This window comes from Festucalex cinctus, chromosome 13, assembly GCF_051991245.1.
Source record: "Festucalex cinctus isolate MCC-2025b chromosome 13, RoL_Fcin_1.0, whole genome shotgun sequence".
NCBI lineage: Eukaryota > Metazoa > Chordata > Actinopteri > Syngnathiformes > Syngnathidae > Festucalex > Festucalex cinctus.
This window is the reverse complement of record NC_135423.1, coordinates 13,347,307-13,370,962: the sequence shown is the minus strand read 5'-3', so window position 1 is coordinate 13,370,962 and position 23,656 is coordinate 13,347,307. Positions and strand designations below refer to the sequence as shown.

Sequence of the window (23,656 nt, the reverse complement as noted above, 5' to 3'; positions counted from 1 at the left end):
GTCTTTTAAAAAATTAGCAACCCCATAAACTACAAGGAGGGAAACAATCAATATGTGTTCTTACTGTTCCTATAGTAGTAGAAGAATAAAAATACAGTAGAAGAAGCTAGGCTAACAGTTAGCATTATCTGTTAACTTCCATCCCACGTCACAATTCCCAACTCCATTGCTCAGACACATCGGGTTTTTGATCATTAATATGAAACAGGTGTAATATTTACAATAGATATGGGCCTTGACTCTTTTTCTGATTTGTTTATTGAACATATAAACAAGTAGCAGAAAAAATAAAAATTTAAAAGAGAAGAAAAGGAGAACCTTATACAATCATCATTAGTCACAGTTTACATGTTCAAAAGGGAGTAGGAAGAAGCAAACATGGGAGAAAAGGTCACTCAACAGTCAATACACACCACAAGCAAATTGATCATTTTTTTTGTAATACTAGGAAAAGTCTCACATTTTTAATGTACACACAATACAAAGTTAAAGTGCTAAGATGCCAGACTTGTTTTCTCGTGGCTGTCTCCAGCTGCTGACGGCCTGTGGACAACAAATATACATTAGCAGACAGCATCAGTGGTGTTAGTGTTCCAGAAAGTTTTAGCAAAACATACTGGGACCCTTCAAACTTCCTCTCTCGATAAGCGGTGCCGTTCTTCATGATGTAGAGAAGGATCATGTCACACAAGAACACTCCCTGTCGAATTCAAACTGGCATTGTGTCATGTATCGAAAACAAATGAATGATTTAAACAGTGTTAATAAAAGAGGGCTGCTACTTACCACGCCCATTAAAGCTAACCCTGAACCGACGCTGATGGCTGTGGGGACAATGTTGAACATTCCAGCCTAAGAACGACAGGAGAATCTATTAATCCAATATTCCTTCCAAGTTCCTACAATTACATTTATTACATTCTAATCATTATTTTAACACATTCATTGCCAGACCAGCAAAAAAAATGCATCATTTGACGTCTTTTTCCGTCAATGGCAGTGAATGAGTTAAGTAGGTTTATCCAAAAGTAGCAGAAATTGCTTTTATACCAACATTTTATAATGGATCAAAAAAGGAAATATTTTATCGTCAAACAGTGCTACATTGTGGGCCTGCTTGCCAAGAAAATATTAACATAAAGAATAAACAACCTCATTGACTTTTGCCAACAGGTTACACCCAGTTGTATTTTCTTAGTAAAATACACCTCAAACAAACCTAGTGTTTAATTACGTAACTTTCCATGTTTTTTTTTCCATACTTTTTGTGAATTTAAAGACTATCATGATGCCAAACAAGACAGCAACTTCAGCATAGAACAGGTAATATGTAAATATAATGTAAAATGATTTCATGCATGCATGTGAAAGTAACACATTCTGCTTACCCTCCCATTCACCATGATGTTAAATCGGACTCCATAAACTTTGTATAGAGATCGGTAACTCTCGCCTGCTGAGTTTTTATAATAGCGAGCGTGTCTGTTTGAAAGTAGGAATCATACAATTAGCAAACATTTAAAAGTACAAGGATCAATTTCTCTTGAATTGTAAATAACCTCAAGTTGAATCCCATTGCAATGGTCTGGTTGGAGGCGCTGATGTCCTGCCGACTGAATTGGTACTGCGGATGACACTCGGAGTAACCTTTGTCAAGGTCACAGTCCCACCGGATCTGGATGCCGATGGAGCCACCCTTGTGCAAAACAACACATCTATTTAGTAGTGGATGTGATAACACGATATAATAATAATAATGATAATAAAGCTGACAAATGTTGCCATGTCATTGAAGTTGTATCCTGCTCGTGCGGTGATGTCTCCCAGACGAAAGATGGGACAGTAAGGATGGAGCTTTTCATCATATCTGCATTTCAGATAGGACACATCCGTCGTCTCCAGAATGTTGGACCTCGGAGCACAAAGAAAGCACGGTGATACTGTGTTGTTCAATTTTGCATGATTTCCGTTTATTGTGAATAATGAAAAACTTACTTTGAAAATTTGAATTTGGGAAATTGTATAAAATTCTTGATGTAGATGGTGAAGTTTTCTGCGTTCGTCAGCAGAGACCTGTTACAAAAGCCTGTTTAACCTAATGAGGGCAAGCGCTACAAAAAAGGATGCTTTTAGATATCTGGTGGAAGTTAAATTCAATATAGCCTTAAGTGAAAATAATCCAATCCAAGCAACATGGCTACTTACCGTGGTTTAAACTGTCTTTCAACAGGACACCAGCCAAAGATTTCACAGGTTCCAGTGGAGTTTTCATCCCTGCGTAAACATCGCCCACTCATGATTCCTTGGGCAAAAAAAATTGACAAAGTCAACTTGCTTCAGTGCGACCTTCAAAGGCCAGCGACCCCTGAATTCGTACAATTTTAATCATTTTCAGTAAGAAGGAGCCTCTAGAGATGCAAACAATTTTGGAGTCCAGACCACTGTCATGCAGGAGGTCAACAAATCTTGCAAGAGGTGAAGTGTGGTGAGTTTCATGACTGGTGAAGCATTGACTCCTCTGTCAGATGTAAAAATATGAATCCAAAATAGAAGATTAGCCTGTATTTCAATTTTGACGTTGTTTTCAAAGCTTGTTCTGCCTGTCGTTATGAGGCGTTCACATTGATACTGTAAATGAACAAAGATAGTAAGATACATTATTTGCACTAAATAATTATTTTTGGACCAATTAGGGAAATAGGATAATTTCCCATGGCACACCTGATGAGCCCTCACAACTTGCTAATGTTCCACGGGCCGCAGCAGCTATTAAAAATCACTGGTGTTAAATGAAGAGATGGTATATTGCATAATTCAATTAAATACAAAGTAGTCTTAAATGTAACATGGCACACAACTGGACTTGATGTGTTTATTTTCTTTCATTAACTGTATGGTAAGTGTTGAGTATGCTAAGTGTTGAACTTTAAGACTAAGGAATGCACAACCATGACCAGACACTACAAGCTTTCCCTCTTGGCAATCCTCATCTTCCTGGCAGAGTCCGTCCAGGACTTTGGGACTCTGGGAACAAACACAACAAGACTTTCATTTACTTTAAATGAGGAATTCTCAAGTCATTTCAGACTGGGGCCCACATTTAAGTCTTGACCCACTTTTACATGAGTCAACCAAGTACATTTATGTTTCAATTAAGAATAGCCTTTGAAAACCGAGCTTTTTTTTTTCTTTTTTTTTTCTTTTTTTTTTAAACATAAATATATCTGTATAAATCAGTTTTATTCTCCATTCATCCCTTTTCTTATCCCCATTGTCCTCATTGAGGTCCATTTTGACACCTGAATTTTATACAATAAATGTTTTTATCTAGTATAAATAAATAATTGGTCCAGTCTGTGTAATTATTCTCAACAACATATAATACACTCTGTACGGAAAAGAATGACATGATCAGGCCTCATTTCAATGTATACAATAAAAAAATAAAAAATATTTGTTGATGTTATGGCAATACTTGATCTATTTAATTTGGGTTGCAAAATTTGGTTGTTAATCCAAAGTAACGAAATTCAAAGAAAACTTGCTTTAGAACCCTGGCGTGACTTCACCCTCGCAAATTAGCAACTATGTTTAAGTGTCACACCACGTTGTATAACTGCAATTTGATTCATAAGGACAGAACTAAGTAAGCAGACATAAATGTACACGAGCGCTTTGACTGTGTGACGCTGGTACATGTTGGTTGTTTTTCTTGGCTGCTGCCAGGGTGACGGCAGTGAGTGTGCTTGCAGGAACTTTTACAAATACGTAGCTCAACATTCAACTAATGGAAGTAAGGGTGAGCAACATGAGTCAGGTTTACATGGCGCGAAAGAACAAGATTGCTATATTAGTTTCTTCTGGGCTGTCTATAGGGTGAGAAGCTCTGTCATCCAGAATAATCTCAGAGTAGAGCCATTTTAATGCAACATATAGGAGGACTCTTGACAGTTAAATGCTCTGTTGGCTGGATTAAAGAACAGAGAAAGCCACAACTTGGCCATACTTTTCAGTGTCCATCCAGCAAGTGTTATATGGCATCCTCACACCCAAGGCTGTCCAAATAGTTTCCAAATGATCAGGCATGAAGAGAGCAAATAAAGCAGCTCGAAAGTAAACACTCTGTGACAGCTCGGCACAAGCGTGAGCTGTGAAGAGGCATGGCAAAAGTACACGGTGACATTCTGGTGCGTTGACTTAATACGGCTGAATAGAGACACTTGAACCGCTACTTGTAGAATAAGTAAAGACATCAATTTCTGAGGACATTATTCTGCTTCTGGTTTACATTTTGAAGAAATCTATCCATTTTTTTTATCCCGCTTTTATCCTTATTGTGTTCCTAATCTGCCTCACAGATCAACATGAATCATATGAATGTCCGAGTTGAAAACATATTAACTAATTTCAGTACCTCAATTCAAAAAGTAAACTTTTCATACCTCAGCACAGTATCCCAGCTTCTGATTCGGTGTCTCTAAGAAATTAGTGACAACAAAAAGAACAGCTTCACCCTGCATTTAGAGAGCAACGTAGGTCATAACAAGTAAACTGTTGTTAGCTTATGCTTATGATGATATCAATTCCACCTGCCTGAGGGTGCGTGTGTTTTCACCTGTGGTGGGATGACGTAGTCTTCTGGCCCCCACACCAGCACACCCGACTCTGAGGTGTTGGTCACTGAGACCCCCTTCAGTTTGGTGATCACTGTACTCTGGATGGCCTCGTCTTTCTCCTGGTAGCCCTTCTTGCTAAAGAAAACCCACCTGTTAGTGGGGAGAAAAACCCAAATACTGTAATTGTATTTGGATCCAGGATTCTCATCAAAGCATTTAGATAAATCATTTGGTCTTTTGGACAAGGAATTAATTTTCTATAGTGGTTGTCTTCATTTGGTTTGCAGATGAGTTGGATTCTATCCTGGCTGATTGTGAGCTAGAGTTTATTTTTTGAAAACCTCAAAAAATACTCCAAAAAAAACAACTTGAAATTGGGGAAGGGGGGGGGGGGGGGGGGTGCAAATCAACAGACAAGAAACACGAACATCCTCTCCCCTCCTTTTTTATTATTAATTTTTTTTTATTATTATTATTAATTGGAGACATGGACGTGGGCCACTTGTGGCTCGTAAGCCACCTGCCAGTAGCCATCAGAACAAACATGGAATAAGAGACAGACTAGACAAGTGTCTCACTTACCCTATAATGTAACCGATGATAGACAACTGGATGAGTCTGTACAAAATTCCAACTTTTTTATTTTTGGCCACTACGTATTTCTCCGTTTTGTAGTCCAAAAAAGATAAAAGTCGTCCTTTACACCCACTCGCGGCCATCCCGAGAACGTTCGATATGACGATGTCAAGTACTGTGTCGGTGTTGCCCCAGCTCTCGCAACTCAACAACTCGTCCCTACCTCATCTCTGCAACTGGATGTTGACAGCCAGTTGGTTCTCACCCGTGTCTCGCTCCCACCCACCACCATCTGCCCAGTCCTGCCTTGCACTTTTTGTGCTGTGAAAGTTTTGGAGTGGGGCGCCTTTATTATAGTTACGTAATTTCTTCGCACCGGCGCAGGTAAGCACAATAGTATCACAATTTCAAAAGTTTATTTTTCTTATCAAAAGTTAAGAAAAATAAACGTGTCGCCAATTTAGCTGTTGAAAGTTTTTTTTTTTTTTTTTATGTTTTCGGTGTTAGTTTAAGTAATGTGGAATTATTTCTGTCTTTTTAGATCTTCGAGGATGGTCGGAAGTCGGAAAAATCCGAGTTGAAACTTCCCAGTTCCGACCTCAAAGCGTTCGAGGTGAATGTAAACAACCAAAATGGCGGATAGTGATAAATTGTCTTTCAATTTGGTCCTCAAAACTCAATTTGACCTCCAGGAAACTTACTTTTTTTTGCAATTTTGCTTCATTTATTGTTTCTTATTTCTTATTTCATCAGCATTCCATACAGTTAAGTAGTTTACCGTATAATTTCAAGCAGTGATAAAGCGGCAATACTGTCACGTAGATGAAGTTATGGTGAATATTTATGAATGAAGAACGCTATCTAGTTTTATACTCGAGTAAATTGTGTTTTGCCATTCAGAGTGACGTCACATTGTAGTCCGCCGGTGAAGTCGTTCACGTGATCAGTCGGATCACGTGTCCACTGATCCACCAATAGGAAAACACAAAGGAAGAGTTTGCGGAAGTAAACGTTGTGTGTGCCTTTTCCGAAAGGTAGGATTTGTTGACGAGACGTACTTTTTATTTAATAATTCCATGAATATTTTTTTGGTGAGGTATTATAACAAACGATATAGTTTTGTTTATTATATGACTTGTATTACTTCATGTAATAACTCACAGGCGATCGTTACGGACTAGCGATGTCCAAATCGATGGCGAAGCACCCGAAAGAAATCGAGTCAAAACAGTTGCCAATCTACAAGCATAAGACTAAACTGGTACGGGCTGTGAAGGAGAGCACTTTTTTAGTGGTCACCGGTGAGACTGGCAGTGGGAAAACGACGCAGCTTCCACAGTATTTGTACCATGCAGGTAAACCACCTTGCGATTGTCAATGTATTGTTTATTAAACTGTGATCGCACCACTGTGAACCAGTTTAGTTTGCGTGGTGTGTGATTGTCGTGTTTCATTTGCAGGCTTTTGTAAAAATGGCAAAATTTGCATCACCCAGCCCCGCCGGGTGGCTGCCATCACGGTGGCTCAGAGGGTTGCCCATGAGATGCAATGCACTCTGGGAAGAGAGGTGGGGTACCAAGTGCGCTTTGACGACTGCACAACACAGGTGAGCAGCCACCACAGAGCCATCCCTGGCGTACAGTTTTGTGAGACAAAGTGATGTGATGTTACAATTTGATTGAGGCAGGACACGGACTTGAAATACATGACGGATGGCTGTTTGCTGAGAGAGGTCCTGGCAGACCCTGGACTTTCTCACTACAGTGTGGTGGTCTTGGATGAGGTCCACGAACGAAGCCTCAACACCGTGAGTCACTACATCCTCCTGTGCAATAAAGTAGTAGAATGGTTGTGTTGAAAGTCAAGACTAAAGTTAAAAGTATTGTGCGAATAAAGTGATTTATTTTCAGCAAAGAATGTCATTTTCCCACCAACTTCATACTATGACGTGCCAAAACTATTTCCTAAATCTCTTATCTCATAATGTGAGGAGTTTATTCTGATGAAACTATAACTTAATTCCCGTAAAATTATTGATTTTAAACATTTCATTATAACTTAATGCTTGTAGTATACTATAGTATTGTACTGCAATTACATTATTCAAGAAAAAGTAATTCCGATATTTTCATAAAATTGTCTTTTCCCTCTGCAGGGTTTGTTTTCCTAATTTTAACCACTGTAAAATGTTCATTTTACCTTGAAACATTATGACTATTTCTGATTTTACAAGAATAGTCTCATAATATAATAACTTGTCTTCTAAAATTCTGTTTTTGTAAAATTACTTTTTTCTTGCATTGTTATTCACTTGTAAAACTGCAGAATTTGCTTCATAAGAATGCATTGTGATTAAAAAAAATACTTTCTTACAATGCACTGACTTTTTTCTCATAAAATTAAAGTTGCCTCTTAAAATTATAACCTAATACTTGTCAAATGTCCTTTTGTTTGCATCATTTTTTTTAACCCTTGTAAAATTAGAACTCTTCTTGTACAATTCAAATGTGCCCGTACATTGTGTAATACTTCAAATGATGTAACTAGTGTCTTTTCATTTCAGGATATCCTCCTGGGTTTACTGAAGAAAGTTTTTTCTAATCCAACTGAAGCTATGAAGGGCCGAGCTTTCCCACTAAAGGTGGTGGTGATGTCCGCCACCATGGAAACAGACAAACTTTCGGCCTTTCTCGGTCACTGCCCTGTATTTGTTATCCCTGGAAGGACTTTTCCTGTCACCTGCACATTGGGCACTGCTGTGGGACCTAAAGACCAACAGAGCACGGGTTATGTAAAAGAGGTACTTTCAGTGCAATAAAATGTTTTCATTTTGCTCCTCTTATGGGCCTTGGACAAAATAGAAACACCTCTCACTCTCAGTATGTGGTTTGTTTAACTATTGAGTCACTCAAAAGTATTATCTATTGTTTCTCTCCAGGTTGTGTCTCTGGCCTTGGATGTTCACACCAGTGAAAAGGCTGGTGATATTCTGGTCTTTTTAACAGGTCAGATACAGTCGTCACATGACATAAATCTGAAGACTGTTGACATTAAATTGTATTGTTCGACAGGTCAGTTGGAGATCGAGCGGGCCTGTGATTTGCTGTTTGAGAAAGCTGAGTCTATAGACTACCGCTATGATGTACAGGACAAAACTGTGGATGGGCTCCTCATTTTACCCCTCTATGGTTCCATGCCAACTGGTAAATGCATACAACAGCCGCTTTGTTTTATTAACCATATGAAATGCAACATTTTCTCATTTAAATATAGTACTACTGATAAAAAGAAACTCATTGCATCATATCATCTTGAACTGAGCCGTACTGTAGAGAATCAAATTAGAATGCCACATGGATGGACGAATCCAACCCAGTGGAATCCTTCCGCTCTAAATTCAACTGTCCTTGAATCGTATTTTTCCTCACAGAGCAACAGCGGCAGATTTTTCAGCCTCCTCCTCCGGGAATAAGGAAGTGTGTGGTGGCCACCAACATTGCTGCCACATCTCTCACCATCAATGGCATAAAGTGAGCATACGACTTTTATGCACCTGTCAGTAGTGAAGTAAGATGCCAATAAATCGCCTGTTGTGTCTTCAGGTACATTATAGACAGCGGCTTTGTGAAACAACTCAACCACAACTCCAGGGTGGGCATGGACATTTTGGAAGTGGTGCCCATTTCAAAGTAAGTCAATCTTCCCTGATGGGTTCATCTGCTGCTTTTGCCATCAACAGCTGATTCATCTACTTGGTGATTTCCTTCCGTTAGGAGTGAAGCTCAGCAGAGAGCAGGCCGAGCTGGAAGAACATCAGCCGGGAAGTGTTATCGCATCTATACCAAGGAATTCTGGGATGAATGCATGCCTGAATATACGATTCCGGAGATCCAGAGGACGAGTTTGACTGCAGTGGTCCTCACCCTCAAGTGTCTGGGTGTGCATGATGTCATTAGGTACACCTGGTGTGTCTTCTCTGAAGTTGAATGCAATCAGTTCTGTGATAGTTTTTTACTTCTAAGTTGTCATCATTTCAAAACAAATGTGTGGAAATCCTGTAAGATAGCTATTTATCCTTCTTGATTTAAAAACAAATCAACCAAACGTTTGCACACCTCTTCTTTAGATATCTCAACCTTTGCTGACATCTCGCAGGTCGCATTGTTCAGCTGTGGTTATTTCTCTCCAAAGGTTTCCCTATCTGGACCCTCCAGAAGAGAGATTTATCCTGGAGGCGCTGAAACAGCTCTATCAGTTTGATGCTATCGACAGGTTCGTTTGTGCGCTCTTTGCTTTTTCGGGGGGGATTGTTAACAGTGCTAATTGTCACAGTGGGCTTGTTGTCTGCCAGGAGGGGTCGAGTGACTCGCCTGGGGGAGCTGATGGTGGAATTCCCCCTGCAGCCGGGCCTCACCAGGGCCCTGCTCAAAGCCGCCTCGCTCGGCTGCCAGGACCTGCTGCTCCCCGTGGCTGCCATGTTGTCTGTTGAGAATATTTTCATCCGGCCTGGTAATTTTGACTCTGCATCAGATGTTTAAAAGTATCAAAGACGGTGAACTTCTGCTATTCGCGGAAGACATAAGTTGAGTCCTGCAGTGAAGGTTTTGTTCACATTGTCACCAAAACCAAGTTTTACTTCAATGTTTTTGCTTCATCTCTCATCCAGGCCACCCTGACAACCAGAAAGAGGCCGATCAGTGCCACAGAGCACTTGCAGCTAATAGCGGCAGCATAAACGACTTTGGTACACTTCTTAGTGTGTTTCAGCAGTGTAAATCCAGGTACTGGTTACAAATTGAAATACATTCGTTGTTATTTTCTGTTTTAGTGTCCTGCACAAAATCTTGTTTTTTTCTGTATTCCGCAGTGAAAGACCATCAGTGTGGTGCAAGGACAATTGGATCCACTGGAGGGCGCTCAAGTCTGCCTTTAGTGTGGAGACTCAGCTGCGTGACATCCTCCTCTGCTTGCAAAAAGTACTTACAGGACTTAATTTTTGTGGTAACTCATGCTGCTTGCTCCATCATGTTAATCTCTTGAATTTCATTTCAGAGGAGAGATTTCCCTATGGAGAAATTTGATGGCAATAAGAACGAACTCTTTAGACGGTGTTTGTGCTCAGGATATTTCACCAATGTTGCCAGAAGGTAATATTTAGTGGAACCTCAAAGGTCGCTGTTTGATTTTCAGTTTGTTCAACTTTCAAATGAAATTTCCCCATTGTTATCAATTATATTTGGAATTGTTTCTTCCAAAAGCCGAAACTTTTGTCGCTATTAAAAAAAAAAAAAAAAAAAAAAAAAAAAACTACTACTATGATGTCACAATACATTTGTAAAAACAGACAAAAACTCCTGACATTGGAGGGTGTAAATGGCTTGAATTTGAATTTTCTTCTGTACTGCCATAGCTTGCATGTGTCAGGCTTGAAGTGAGACAGAACATTGCAGTAATATACATTTCAATAGGTAATTTGAGGGCACACTACACTGTAATTTTTCTGACTTTTTCTTTCTTTACCTGGTGTAGATCTGTTGGAAAGGTATTTTGCACAATGGACGGTCATGGGTCCATGGTTCACATTCATCCATCATCATCGGTAACATTATTAAAATTTATCTTGACACCATTTCTAGTAAACATACCCTGTTTCTAAATAGGTGTCCCCTTTTTGTTCTCAGCTGTTTGAGAAGGAGATGGAACTGGATTGGATTCTCTTCCATGACGTGTTGGTGACATCACGCGTGTACGTCAGGACTGTATGTCCCATCCGATACGAGTGGGTGAAGGATCTGCTGCCGAAACTGCATGAAGTAGACGTTTACGAACTAAGCAGCGTGGCGAGAGAAGAAGTCACTGATGAGGAGGTGACCAAGTGGGAAACGAGGGAGGCTGCCAAAAGGCAATCAGGTCTTTCGATTGTTTTTCAAGTCACTATATTTGAGGGATTTGCCACTTTCTTGCACGTGTTGATTGTTAGCATGATCTGTTTTATTTCAGACATTTCTGCTGAGGATGCCTTTAAGAAAGTGGAGAAGCGAAACGATGAAAGTAGTGTCAGTGATGCACGCGCTCGCTATCTTCAGCGGAAGCTGCAAAGGCTGCAGAATAAAGATCTCTGAGAGTGCTACAAAGTAGTACATGGACAATACAGCACAAAATTGTGAAAACAGGTTGCCATGTGCATGGACATAATGGACCTGATTCACAGTGTCCAGAAATGTTTGTTTTTAATTACATCCTCACAATAAATATTTTTTGATACATTTTTAATAATGCTTCTATCTTTATCTGTCACTTTGTGATGTGCCTGTTTTATTCACCGGGGTATACATTCAATATGAGGGAGGAACTACAGAAAATCCACTCACATAGGTATGCGTTAGTGGTACATGTATGCATCTAAGATGAATTGTGTTTTGTTTTGATTGACACGGCTTCATATATATATATATATATAAAGCTCTTTCAGATTACTTTGATGGTGTACCTTATTGTATATTGCAGTCTGGGATTGGACGTTGACAATTTGATTTAAGAATGGAAAACCCTTAGATTATATGATGCTTGCATATTCTGAAAATGAATTCTCAAGGATAATGTAAAAAGATGCTTACTTGATGTTTTCATTTTCTAGAAGTTGTGATTCTTTAATTCTTTTCAGTTGAATTTCACATTCAATATAAATTAAAGCATCACAACAGTATAATAAAATTAAAATGATAAAATTATTTCACTTTGTGTTCACATTAATCCTCAGTTTACTAATGTTAGGCTCCAAATATGGTGTGCGGGCTCCCTCTAGTGGTACGTGGAAAAAATACTTTAAAATGTAACTGTGGACATAGAAAGCGCTTTATGGTGCTCAAAGTGCAATTATTTTGCATTTAATCTTTAAGAATTGTTTTTTAGGGTACAATTTTTTATTTACCTTTTATGGAGAGTAGTGGAGTGATGATCATGCATGCTGCTGCTGTGCTGCAGTGCACACGGCACCTGAATGATTCCAGCCAGGCCACTGTCTCTGACTCTATACTGTGTTGTATTATTTATTGAAGCACAAAACATGTCACTTACCCTGCCATATATTGGCTTTAGCAACAGGTGTTGCCTGTACTCTTACTTTGAGTCGAATCACAAGTATCTACAGCACTTTGTCCATCCAGGTGCTGGCTTGGTTATGGGCTCACCTACGTCACTTCCGACTGGAGTGCCTGCGGGCCTCCTGTGCTGCCTGCCTGCCTGGGAGGGGACGGAGTCACGGAGCGGAGGAGCTCAGCGAGCAGGAGACGCACTTACCTCACTAAACCAACAGAGACGCGGTTTAATATGTCCACGAGTTGAACATTATTTATAGCCTTCTTTGTACGCTCTCGAGTCCATCGACTCGCGGCCTGGAGGACTTGTTCTCTCTCTCGCTCACACGCACACTGGCTCGCTTCGGTGACAAACCGAGCACGCCGCCGCCACTGCTGTTATTGTGAGAAGAAAAACAAGCTAGTCTGCTAAGCTTGTGTGATCATTGACAGAGTTCAATACACACAAGCGGAGAGTGATAACCGGCGAAGGGAGCCTTGCGCAGCCCTACTTGTGGAACTCTTCGAGAAGTAGGAATATTTCACAGCGGAGGTACGTAAAAAGTGGGGAGAGGGTGGGGGGACCCGGCATGGTGGTAGTAATAATAGAACGGCAGATCAGTGAGGTGGCTAGCTCGCGTGCTAACTAGCTGTTAGCTATTGTGGTTAGCTGCTTTGTTTGTTAGTAAATGTCACGCTCGCCGTCCCCCGAAGGTGTTTGGTCAACGGCCAGGCCTGTTACGTTGGAGAAATTAGTTTAAGCGTGGGAAGCAATTTTCCGCCTTATGGAGCCCGAGCGAGTGTTCGCTGATCCGCGCTAGCTTAGCTTGTAGCCTCCACGCTAAACGGATGAGGACGTGTTATGGGACTGTTATGCGGCATGCTTTTCACAACTTTATTAGTTATATTTACTCGCCTAGCCGTACAAGTACACACTGTAGATTTAAGCGGGTTTGTAGAGTGATGATAACTGTGACTTCTCGCAGCTTTTTGCGAAGTAATTTTTTGTCGCGACGACAATAAAAGTTTTGTTGTTCTCCATATGTTTAAAAAAAGTGTAAAATCACTCTTCACTTGCCCACATTAGCGCTGGGTGAAATGGCATTTAAATTAAATCTCAGTTAGAAGCAAGTTGTGTTATTTAGTATTTAGGGGGGGGGATTTTATTTGTTTTTAAGCTACGAAACAGTTGTTTGTTCCTCTTGGTTATTTTGCCGTGACCGGCAACTCGCCACCGAATTGTGTGAGAACTACAAGTGCAAATTCTGCGCCAGTGAATGTTTCACCATCTCGTTGAGTAGTGGATAAAGCGATTGCCTCGAAGGTGCTAGGTCACAGGTTCGAATACCGCTCGATACATTTATTATTATTATTATTATTGTTATTGTTGTTGTTGTTGTTTACTGTGACTACAGTTTCGTACAGCCCGTTGGGAGTTGTGAACGACCCGTTTTGTTTCTCGTATTGATTGAAGAGTTGAACTTTGAGGATTGTGGTTAGGCTGGTGATGCCCACAAGAGCCTATTTTTGGTAGCAAAACAAAATGAAAACTTAGCAAAAAGAGGTAGGAGCTGGTGAACTGGTGAAGGGAAGTAGGAACCACGCAGTGCATGACTCACGGCAAATTAACGGATTCCCAGCAGCCTACACATCACGCTAATATAGCCTATTCATCACAGCCAACCTCCTGTAGTTACATTAAAATAGCCATTATTGCCAGGCCAAAAATATATTGTTCCGGTGATTGACCAAACAAAACCATTCTCGACAAAATAATGCTCGCTGGAGAGTTGCCAATCACGGTAAAATAACCGATGCCTCAATCTTCAGAGAAATATTAGAAATACATGTTTTTTTTTCTTTACTGATAAAATGACATTTTATTTTATAACAGTTTCAGCAATAATAATCTTAAATCATTAACATCATTAACATTTAACAAGTTAACTGGAATTGTGACAAGTGGCTGCCATCTTTGCGGAATTAAAAAAAGAAAGAAAAAGATTAAATAAAATGATCCGTCTAACTGTATGGCCCAGTTGTTTCAAGTGTAATGTCAGAACACTTCCAGCTCTCTCGCACTCTTCACATTTAAAGTTGTAAACCTGACTGCGATAGATTTATTTAATCAAAAAATGAAAATTCAAAGCAAAATATCCAATCTCCACCTCAAAGTTTTTGCCGGGATCATTCTTCCACTAATGTTACTGCAGTCGCATGCACCATTTCCTGAAGAAAGAAGTTGGTGCAAAAAATGTTTGGCAGCTTTAGTGCAGCCCAAGTTGTACAGGTGAGGCAAGGTGGCCTCAGTGAACATTTTTTGCGGCTTGGAAGCACATAAACTTGGGTCAAAAGTTTCCAGCACGTTAATAAATCACGTAACGTATAAATGGGCACGACGTCATTCCTTGTCATACGGAAAACAATGTGAAAACGATTCTACTTGTTGTCCGTCAAGTCACTAATTTGGCAAAACTGACTGTGCCTTCTAAACTCCGCAGCCATGCTGAAATGCTCATTTGAACTCCAACCGCGAAAATAAATTCATTTTAAAAGAAATGATAAATATAATTTTAATCAATGAAATTGATTAAACGCCCACCCCTAGCCCACAAATTACATTTGATCAAATTGATTGGGAAATAGACTGCGTTCATTGGAGCAAACACTATTTGGAAGCAAGTGACATTACATTTGAGCTCTTCCTGACACTGCTTTAATAATATTAATATCTACTATTTATAACTTGACACTGAGGAGAAAAAAAGTAGATGAGGTATCAGTGGTGAGCGCTTTCCCATCGCGTTGTCATAAATGTCAGATGGTCAGATAGGAAGGAGGTGACGTGTGCATTTCAGCACTTTTCTGTGTTGTGGGCTGTTGGTGAAACACAAGTCAAGGTAACGACATGATTGCAGAACAGTACTTGTGGAGAGCTGACCCGCAATTCGCAGAAAGTGTCCTTTGTTCTGGGGAATCAGATTTGCCTTATGTCTTCACATACGCCTTCCCTGGCTCAGCTTTAACTCGTTTTTAGCACAGCATAAAATCAGTAACGGAAGTTCTCACCTCTGGTTCTATATGACTTTTTTGATCACATTTTGCATTTATTCTTTAATTCGTGTAATTACATTTTTGTTTCTTTTTCAATGAATTCAATTAAATCCACTTTTCTAGGGTGTTCACGCCATTGTCTTCTCAGACGCACACACATGAACTTTTCTGTTAGTAGTGATGTCAAAGTGACTTAAGCTCACCCTGGGGTATTTTTATTCTGTCCTTTTCTTTTCCAGGTTTTTTGGGCAAGTGTCGAATCTGAGTCGCTGTCACTCTCTCGAGCAGTTTGAGTTTGAACAGTTTGCACCAGCTGGTCTGCCGCCCCCTCCCAACCCAGACAGTCTTCTGCCCCAGCATGAATGAAGTCAGCGTTGTGAGAGAGGGATGGCTTCACAAGAGAGGTACTGTGTCGCCGATGCTACTGCATGTTCCCAAATCTTTGTGAATTTCTGGCAAGCTCGCTCACAAACGTTGTGGGCCTCTCACTGATGAGCAACACGCGATTCAGTCGTAATAACTGATTTGCGTGTACCTTTTGTGCTAATTCTAAATCCAGAAACAATTTGATTCAGACAAACATTAACTGTGCATTACTTTTGTGTCCTTAGGTGAGTACATTAAAACTTGGAGGCCTCGTTATTTCATCCTAAAGAGCGACGGCTCCTTCATCGGCTACAAAGAGAAGCCTGAAGTGTCCAGTGATCACAGTCTGCCACCTCTCAACAACTTCTCTGTCGCAGGTCAGTTCTGCATCCCGGCTGGTGCAGCTGTTGTTGAACTTTGACGTGTCTTTCCATGTTTTGGTGAACGCCCCTCTAGTTGTCTTCTTATCTGGTGCCGCTGTGCTTTTGTAGAATGCCAGTTGATGAAGACAGAGCGGCCCAGGCCTAATACGTTTGTTATCCGCTGCCTCCAGTGGACCTCAGTCATTGAGCGCACCTTCCATGTAGACAGCAACGAGGAGAGGTTTGTTCTCACCAAATTTCTATTAAGATCAGTTAGATTGAATAATTTCTTACAGTTTCCAAAAAAAATCACTATCATACAACCTGTCTGCTGAAGGGAAGGTCTATTATCATTGTACCTTTTTTTTTTTTTTTTTTTTTTTTTGTTATTCAAAAGTGATTCTTTAAACTAGGGCTGTTCCGATAATAGTTTTATGCTGCCGATTTTGATAATGATTCTGATAAGGATCACATGGATTAGCTGCACATTTTTCAATTTTAGGGGTGCTCACTAATGATTATTTTAATAATGGATTAAAATATATTTTACGTTAATTGATCGGGTTAAACAAAAACATTTTTCAAAATTTCCATCCCTTTATTGTATAAAATAGGACATTATTTTAAATTGACAGTACAGAAAATGCACAAACATGTTATGATTCAGTTACTGTTTTGGTCTGGTCTGTTTTTTTTTTTTTGTAAGATTTGTTGGAAAAAAAATATTACCCCAAAAAGGTGTATTCATTACATTGATGTAAATTAGTGTAAAAAACACTAATACGTAACACACACATTCACGTGTGATAAACATGACGGCCAATAGTTTGCAACTAGATCTAACTCCATCTTCACTAAGTTCTCCATGTCACAGAACATCCAAATCATTTTTTTTTATAAAAAAAAAAAAAAAAAGAACATCCAAATCAATGTTCTTCAGTCACAAAAATCACATCAATACTGGCTTCAACTGAGAGTTTTATCAAGCCAATGGGAACAAAAGCAGGAAATAGAAACCAGCCTAAAATAAAAATTTGTGTTAAACATCTCTTAACGGATGCATAGCTGCATATGTCTGCCATGTTATCCAGCCAACTACTGGTATTAATATTTGACGATCAAAATACCGTAATTGGTATACCTATAAATAAAATGTTTTGGGGTTTTTTGTTGTGAAAACCAAGGTGTGAATTCAAATTAGACTTTTCCATAAGAGTTGAAGCTCCACTGTAATCTAATGGAGATGTTTGTGTTTAAACCATGATCCTATCTTGATTTTACCATTGACAACGTTATCTTGAACAAGTCTCAAGTTTCAACAGTAGCGCATGCTCGCCATCGCCAACGAAACAGCAGGCCTAAATGACTCATTGTTCTTTAAAAGCAGGGAAATCCATTTTAGATTGTGATAATTACATTTGTGCTCAAAATAGAATTTGCGGCCAAATTAGACCCGATTACAACCGGGGATACTTTTTGTTTATGTAACCTTTAAGTCTTTAAATAACAAACATTGCTTGATGAGCAGTTTTGGCAGGTTAGTTTTTTGCAGTGTATTTTGTTTTGACCAACTCAGTTAGTATTGCTGTTTAAATGTATGTGACATCCAAATTCATAATACAGTGATTATGGATGGAAGGGGTTGAGGCGTCATGTGTGTTTATGGGCAATGTTGTTTCAGGGAAGAATGGATGCGATCGATCCAGGCGGTGGCAAACAGCTTGAAGAGTCAACACCAGGACGAGGAGCCCATGGAGATCAAATTTGGCTCACCGAGTGACAGCAGTGGCGCAGAGGAGATGGAGATCGCCGTGTCCAAATCCCGCTCAAAAGTGGTCAGCTCACGTTTTATTGAGCTCGTGCTTTCGAGCCTCTTGATTCACGCCGAGGGGTTATTTGGGGCCATAAGGATATGAATTGATGTGTTTTGGTCATTGTGCCTTCTCTGTCATCGCCTCAGCAGACCATGAGTGATTTTGACTACCTTAAGCTGCTGGGCAAGGGGACATTCGGCAAAGTGATCCTGGTGAAGGAGAAGGCTACGGGCATGTACTATGCCATGAAAATCCTCCGCAAAGAAGTCATCATCGCTAAAGTTCGTGCTTGTGTTTTTGAAATGTCTTCTAAATAACCACTGTGTAGAGTGAGAACATACTCATAACTAGTTTTATTCTGTGCTATGTAACTATGCTTTACATTTAATGTATTATTGATAGTTTGCATTTGTGCACTGTGCTTACCCTTGTTACATGTACAAAATATATGTTTGCTCTAGGATGAGGTAGCGCACACGGTGACAGAGAGCAGAGTCCTCCAAAATACGCGGCATCCCTTCCTCACAGTAAGTCACCAAGCCTCTAGTTTTGCTCTCCAAAATGACAGTCATTTATAATTAACCTCCCCACTCTTTTCACGCAGACACTAAAATATGCTTTTCAAACAAATGATCGTCTATGCTTTGTGATGGAGTATGCAAATGGAGGAGAAGTAAGTTATTCCTCACTTGCACTCATGTTTACTGTATGAACAATTGCTCTTCAGTGTGCAAAAAGCATATCCATGAAATGTAGTGACTTTGTCTTTAAATCCAGTGTCATGTCTTCGTTCATTTGCAGCTCTTCTTTCACTTATCCCGGGACCGAGTGTTCACAGAAGACAGGGCCCGATTCTATGGTGCAGAAATAGTATCAGCACTGGAGTACCTACACTCATGCAATGTCGTTTACAGGGATTTAAAGGTAAGCTTTCATGCTACCAAGTATTATTTTTGTACATTGATAAGGAAGTGATGCATCATCTGTTTGCTCAAAGTGAAACCACACTTTCGCTGGATCTGTGTACGCCACAGTGCTGTGTGCTTCGTCTGTGTTGGTTCAGTGGCTTCATGTTTGGGTTGACAGATGAGCACTCTGTAGGCTCAGCTCCCAAGACATGTCACAAATCAAGTCACTGTGATGGATGCCATCCACTTTTTTGTCATTAGTTGTAGAGTAATTTGACACCTTTCTTTGGTCAGCTGGAAAATCTGATGTTGGATAAAGATGGCCACATAAAGATAACGGACTTTGGCCTGTGCAAAGAGGGCATCACGGATGGTGCCACCATGAAAACCTTCTGTGGGACTCCTGAGTACCTGGCACCCGAGGTAACCCACACGCTCAGCGTGATGAGAATTTTTTTACAGCAAAATAGTGTTCAAAATAAAGATCACCTGACCAAATAAGCACAAATTGGGGTTAGACGTTGAGAACACTCCCATCACTCTACTCGGACAGGTACTAGAGGACAACGACTACGGTCGCGCTGTGGACTGGTGGGGCCTGGGTGTGGTCATGTACGAGATGATGTGTGGCCGCTTGCCCTTCTACAACCAGGACCATGAGCGACTGTTTGAACTCATCCTCATGGAGGAGATCCGCTTCCCCAAGAACCTGGCTCCCGAAGCCAAGGCGCTGCTGGCCGGCCTGCTCAAAAAGGATCCCAAGCAGAGGTTTGTCCAGAGTCTTGACCTCCGCTACCATTTTCTACGATGGATCGGATATCTTTAAAGCTACAGTTCTATTGGTGTGACTGTACAAACGTACACGAAATGTATGTTGGAGCCTCTCGAGTGAAAATACAATCCGTTCTCTAATGCTGATTAACTTCCTAGTTGGTTCCATCCATTTTTTATTTATTTTTATTTTTTTTAACTCATTGATTGGCCCCAAACATTTCTGATCATGTAAAGTCTAAAACGAGAAACACTGATACTAGCACCATGATGAGATACCTTTTTGGAACAAGCACAACTGTGGCACAAGTGTTGAAACGCTCCATAACATTCTATAGCAAAGTCTCTGATGTTATTTTTTATCTAAATTATATTTTTCGGACAGGATAAATGGCATTATCTTTTGGCCACACAGACACATGATGATGATGCATCTGTTCCCATTTACTGCAGTGCAGCTTTTCAATAGAGCTTAAATTAGTTTTACGAGACCTTCTCGCTCATCTCGCCTTCAGCCAGCACTAGGCGGTAAACCGCATTATTTAAGCTCTGTTCTTTGATTCGTTTTGTTCAAGACTGCTGGCCATAAACAAGGATGCCATTGATTGTTGCTTTGGTGGAGGTTCAGTGTTTTTAGGTAACTAAAATAGTGTCAGGGTGCTCTGCCTGCAGGCAAGGAAATTACGAACAAATTTGTCTCAAATTGTCCCATTACAAGGGAACAGCACATTTTAAGTGTGGTGTTTACACAAGCTGTGAGGTCAGTAGGTGGTGATAACAATGTTTTATGTGTGCGTTGTTACCAGGCTCGGAGGCGGACCCGACGATGCCAAAGAAGTGATGACCCACAAATTCTTCACATCCATCAACTGGCAGGATGTCTTGGAGAAGAAGGTGAGGACTTACTCAGTCAAAAAATAAAAATAAATACTCTGAACGTCAACACTGCTTTGCTTGTTCTTGTGCGCAGCTCGTCCCACCTTTCAAGCCCCAGGTCACCTCGGAGACGGACACGAGATACTTCGATGACGAGTTCACAGCACAAACCATTACAATAACTCCACCGGACAAGTGTAAGTACGCCTGCCATGGTCTGCTCCAATTCGTCCCGATCATCAGTAAGTTGGCACGCCACAAGTATAGAAGGTCAGAAGTTCCATTACAGCAAACATTGAGTCATACCGCAAATGAAAATGCATTTGATTAGATGTTATCATATTGTCATATGATGACACAGTAACCTCAAAATTGCATTTTGTTTTCTTGTTCTAAAAGTCACAAATCAGAACAAAAATTATGATCAATGTCAAACACACAAACTAAACATAAGTTGCCCATCAGTTTGTCAGTTTTATTTTTGATGTTAGACTTACCCTTGAGTGGCTAAAGGTCCTCATTAACAAAGTCCAAAATTAACTTGCAACAAACCACAATGAGTAATGCCTCAAATCAAAGCGCTTTATGAGAGCTTTTCAGCGCTATTAATAAGTTAACAATATTCCCTCACGATACAATGATGTAATAACCCCCAAGCTCACTAACTCTGTTTTGTGATATGTGGCTAATCTCCCACTGTTTTTTGTTGTGTGCATTCCAACACACAACTTCACAACAAAATAACATTTCATCACATACGGATTATCTTGCTTCACCTTTTTCTTGTCTTTTGTGCATTTCCAGATGACACTTTAGACCCAGAGGACTCGGATCAGCGTACTCACTTCCCGCAGTTCTCCTACTCTGCCAGCATACGGGAATAGTGGCGCCGACCTTTTACCAAGCAGGCAGCAGGCAGGCTAACACACGACCCAAATCTCACGTTTGCACTTGCACTGCTGAGGACACATCGAATGACACACACACACACACACACAAACTGGCACAAGACACACTTTCATCCAGTCTTTTACCCCCCACACCGCCACATAGCCAACATGCATACAGACACATAAACACAGAGACCAGCAGAGAATCGTGTACACAATGAACATGCGAGTGAATGGACCTCACTGTGGTTTCACGTGGACAGACGGGCAGCTTTGTCTCCACACATCCTCTCAGGGGGGACCCGCGCCGCACTACACTTTGAAACCAGGTCATGCCAGCAAGTACCAGCTCGTTACCAGCCGCAGACACACAGCCCCGATGCGTAGACTGCATCTTGCATGGACACATTATTGATACCGTTTTTCAAAATCTAAAATTAGGAGAAGGCAAGTGAGACTGGGTGATAATTGACCAATTTTAACTTCATCGATTGTTACGGTTTTAAATCTAAAGCCATATTTCTGCTTTTTTAAAATTTTATTTTAAATAAGTGCTCTTTCTGGAACTTGCTGTTACAAATCAATTGCGTGTGTGCGTGTATGTGGAGTGTGTGTGTGTGTGTATGGTTGCCATTTCTGTGTATGCACTGCATGTGTCACGTCCGAATGAATGTGTGAGCGAACTTCCGAACAATTTTGTTTTGCAACCATCCATTTTGTCTGTTTTCATGGATGCTGGAACTCGGGCAAGCAAGGACACTACACAGTGATGGCCTTCTAAAGGGAACAAATGTGTTATTTATGAAAAATAGCAAGCGGCTAAGTGCGAAATTGACTCTTTGGCTTCCCTTGCATGGCTTTTTAAATTGTGTTGCTTTAAAATAATAATAATAATAATAATGGCGAGACACTCGAAGGGCCCGTGTACTTGCGTGTTACTCACAGTAACATGGACAAGTTAAAGGCCACTTGGCCAGTGTGTTATGAGAGACAAGTTGACCTCAGCCGTTCACCACCATCAGTCCAGTCATCTTCACTGCCAGGCTTCATTCAGTTTAGCCACCCATCTTCTCTTTATAATTTCAGTGCAACTTTTTTTATTGCAAATGTTTTAAAGCAAGCCTTTTGAATGTTCTTACAGTATGTTTTTAAAAACAGGAAGTGTTCATTTTTTGATGTGGCCAAAAAAATCCCACAAAAAACAATTGACTGACATGGTGGATGTTCAACACTTCAAATGATTCCACGTTGGATGTTGGTTTTGTGTTTTCTGGGGAAATCTGTCTCCCAAGCACTTAAACCTGCAGCTTCAAAACAACGAGAAGCCAACCAAGCTCCATCGGCCTAAACCCGGTCACGTACTAATCAGTGGCCCCTTTTTACACCTGTATTAATCCACCCTTCTCCCATGTCGATATTCTGTAAAAATGGCACCAACATGGAATAATGGTGGGGGGCAAGTCTACGCGGCAATTTTCTGCCTTACGTAGTATCAGAGCCATAACAGCAGCGTGACACTGCATGTGTTTCCTTCTGTAACAAAAATCTGAAGTTGTGCTGAAAGTCACTGTCTGACAATTTCTTTTAATCACGCCAGACACGAGAGCTGTTGCAGGCAATATCCTGCGTCGCTGGGTTCTGTGTTAAAAGGTAAATGCAAATTAATGCCGTATATTGTCTAAGATCTCTGTTGCAGACATTTAGCAGGATCTCTGTAAAAGAGGCTCGTTTCGGCTGATGTGTAATTTAGTCAAATCAAAGTTCTGGCCAGATTTTTTTTTATGAAATTGTGCTCATATTTTATTTTTTATGGAGAACATGCTGGCTAAAATTTGAGCTTTGCTAAAGGAAAATCAAGTCCTTTTTATTTTTGTTGTTGTCATTCATTGTGCTTTGTGTTCCTCTTTTTTTTTTTTGTCCATATATTTCTAAAGACAAATTTGGAAAATGTCATGTTAAGCATACATTCTATAAAATATATATTAAAATGTTTTAAACTGCGTTCTTTTCTTATTTTCGTTTAATGGCTTTGACGGTGGCTCTGTAGTGTAAAACAACACAACAGCAAACAGAAACATAACTAAGCAAAACAAAACAAAAAAGCGAGCAAATAAAATAAAACAGAGAAATAACTGCAAAACAAAAATGAAACGATGGAAATTAAAAAAAAAAAAAAAGCACAACAGCAAACCAAAATGCACAAAAACATAACTAAAAATCACAGCAAAAAAATATTTTATTTGCTGTTATGTTACCTTTTTTTTTTCTTTTTTTTTCTTAAGGTAGTTTTTGTGTTGTGCTTATTTGTCATTGTGTTTTGCATCACATTTCACATTATTAAAAAATA

General features: G+C 40.1%; 3 protein-coding genes across 6 annotated transcripts; 2 read left to right on the top strand and 1 right to left on the bottom strand.

Annotated features, from left to right (window-relative positions):
• Positions 1-240: 240 nt before the first annotated feature.
• LOC144033540 (P2X purinoceptor 5-like) lies at positions 241-5,484 on the bottom strand. 3 transcript variants are annotated; one of them, XR_013288004.1, is made up of 12 exons: positions 5,199-5,484; positions 4,616-4,766; positions 4,443-4,514; positions 2,949-3,024; positions 2,206-2,302; positions 1,996-2,073; positions 1,774-1,912; positions 1,560-1,696; positions 1,389-1,482; positions 787-852; positions 618-714; positions 241-543 (listed from the first exon to the last, which is right to left on the bottom strand). XR_013288004.1 is itself a non-coding variant. In XM_077541724.1 (12 exons), the coding sequence occupies exons 1-12, from the start codon at positions 5,333-5,335 to the stop codon at positions 495-497; spliced, it is 1,164 nt and encodes a 387-aa protein (XP_077397850.1). In that variant the 5' UTR covers positions 5,336-5,484; the 3' UTR covers positions 241-494. The 3 variants fall into 3 exon arrangements, 2 of the variants coding, with proteins under 2 accessions (XP_077397850.1, XP_077397849.1); XM_077541724.1 differs by having other exon boundaries at positions 618-700; positions 4,616-4,751; XM_077541723.1 differs by having other exon boundaries at positions 618-700; positions 5,199-5,483.
• On the top strand, positions 5,410-11,482 carry dhx40 (DEAH (Asp-Glu-Ala-His) box polypeptide 40). The gene is made up of 19 exons (XM_077541722.1): positions 5,410-5,576; positions 5,734-6,226; positions 6,356-6,547; positions 6,653-6,798; positions 6,880-6,999; positions 7,756-7,992; positions 8,131-8,197; positions 8,264-8,395; positions 8,623-8,722; positions 8,795-8,881; positions 8,966-9,148; positions 9,384-9,464; positions 9,544-9,701; positions 9,859-9,973; positions 10,060-10,168; positions 10,245-10,339; positions 10,722-10,791; positions 10,874-11,102; positions 11,193-11,482. The coding sequence occupies exons 3-19, from the start codon at positions 6,376-6,378 to the stop codon at positions 11,312-11,314; spliced, it is 2,223 nt and encodes a 740-aa protein (XP_077397848.1). The 5' UTR covers positions 5,410-5,576; positions 5,734-6,226; positions 6,356-6,375; the 3' UTR covers positions 11,315-11,482.
• Positions 11,483-12,369: 887 nt separating this feature from the next.
• On the top strand, positions 12,370-23,309 carry akt2 (v-akt murine thymoma viral oncogene homolog 2). 2 transcript variants are annotated; one of them, XM_077540640.1, is made up of 14 exons: positions 12,370-12,821; positions 15,562-15,726; positions 15,934-16,065; positions 16,180-16,291; positions 17,732-17,885; positions 18,014-18,145; positions 18,326-18,391; positions 18,469-18,537; positions 18,666-18,788; positions 19,067-19,195; positions 19,326-19,540; positions 20,350-20,437; positions 20,514-20,616; positions 21,224-23,309. In XM_077540640.1, the coding sequence occupies exons 2-14, from the start codon at positions 15,681-15,683 to the stop codon at positions 21,301-21,303; spliced, it is 1,449 nt and encodes a 482-aa protein (XP_077396766.1). In that variant the 5' UTR covers positions 12,370-12,821; positions 15,562-15,680; the 3' UTR covers positions 21,304-23,309. The 2 variants fall into 2 exon arrangements, with proteins under 2 accessions (XP_077396766.1, XP_077396765.1); XM_077540639.1 differs by having other exon boundaries at positions 18,011-18,145.
• Positions 23,310-23,656: the final 347 nt, after the last annotated feature.

What these genes read in the sequence shown, in the direction of transcription:
- LOC144033540 (XM_077541723.1), bottom strand. Translation starts at nt 5,335, where the DNA reads ATGGCCGCGAGTGGGTGTAAAGGACGACTTTTATCTTTTTTGGACTAC. An exon ending in ACTACGTCATCCCACCACAG is followed by an intron (nt 4,515 to 4,615) that starts GTGAAAACACAC and finishes CTCTAAATGCAG; the next exon opens with GGTGAAGCTGTTCTTTTTGT. An exon ending in ACATCATGGTGAATGGGAGG is followed by an intron (nt 853 to 1,388) that starts GTAAGCAGAATG and finishes TGTCGTTCTTAG; the next exon opens with GCTGGAATGTTCAACATTGT.
- dhx40 (XM_077541722.1), top strand. Translation starts at nt 6,376, where the DNA reads ATGTCCAAATCGATGGCGAAGCACCCGAAAGAAATCGAGTCAAAACAG. An exon ending in CAGTTTGATGCTATCGACAG is followed by an intron (nt 9,465 to 9,543) that starts GTTCGTTTGTGC and finishes GTTGTCTGCCAG; the next exon opens with GAGGGGTCGAGTGACTCGCC. An exon ending in TTCACCAATGTTGCCAGAAG is followed by an intron (nt 10,340 to 10,721) that starts GTAATATTTAGT and finishes TACCTGGTGTAG; the next exon opens with ATCTGTTGGAAAGGTATTTT.
- akt2 (XM_077540639.1), top strand. Translation starts at nt 15,681, where the DNA reads ATGAATGAAGTCAGCGTTGTGAGAGAGGGATGGCTTCACAAGAGAG. An exon ending in CAACAACTTCTCTGTCGCAG is followed by an intron (nt 16,066 to 16,179) that starts GTCAGTTCTGCA and finishes GTGCTTTTGTAG; the next exon opens with AATGCCAGTTGATGAAGACA. An exon ending in CGCGGCATCCCTTCCTCACA is followed by an intron (nt 18,392 to 18,468) that starts GTAAGTCACCAA and finishes CTTTTCACGCAG; the next exon opens with ACACTAAAATATGCTTTTCA.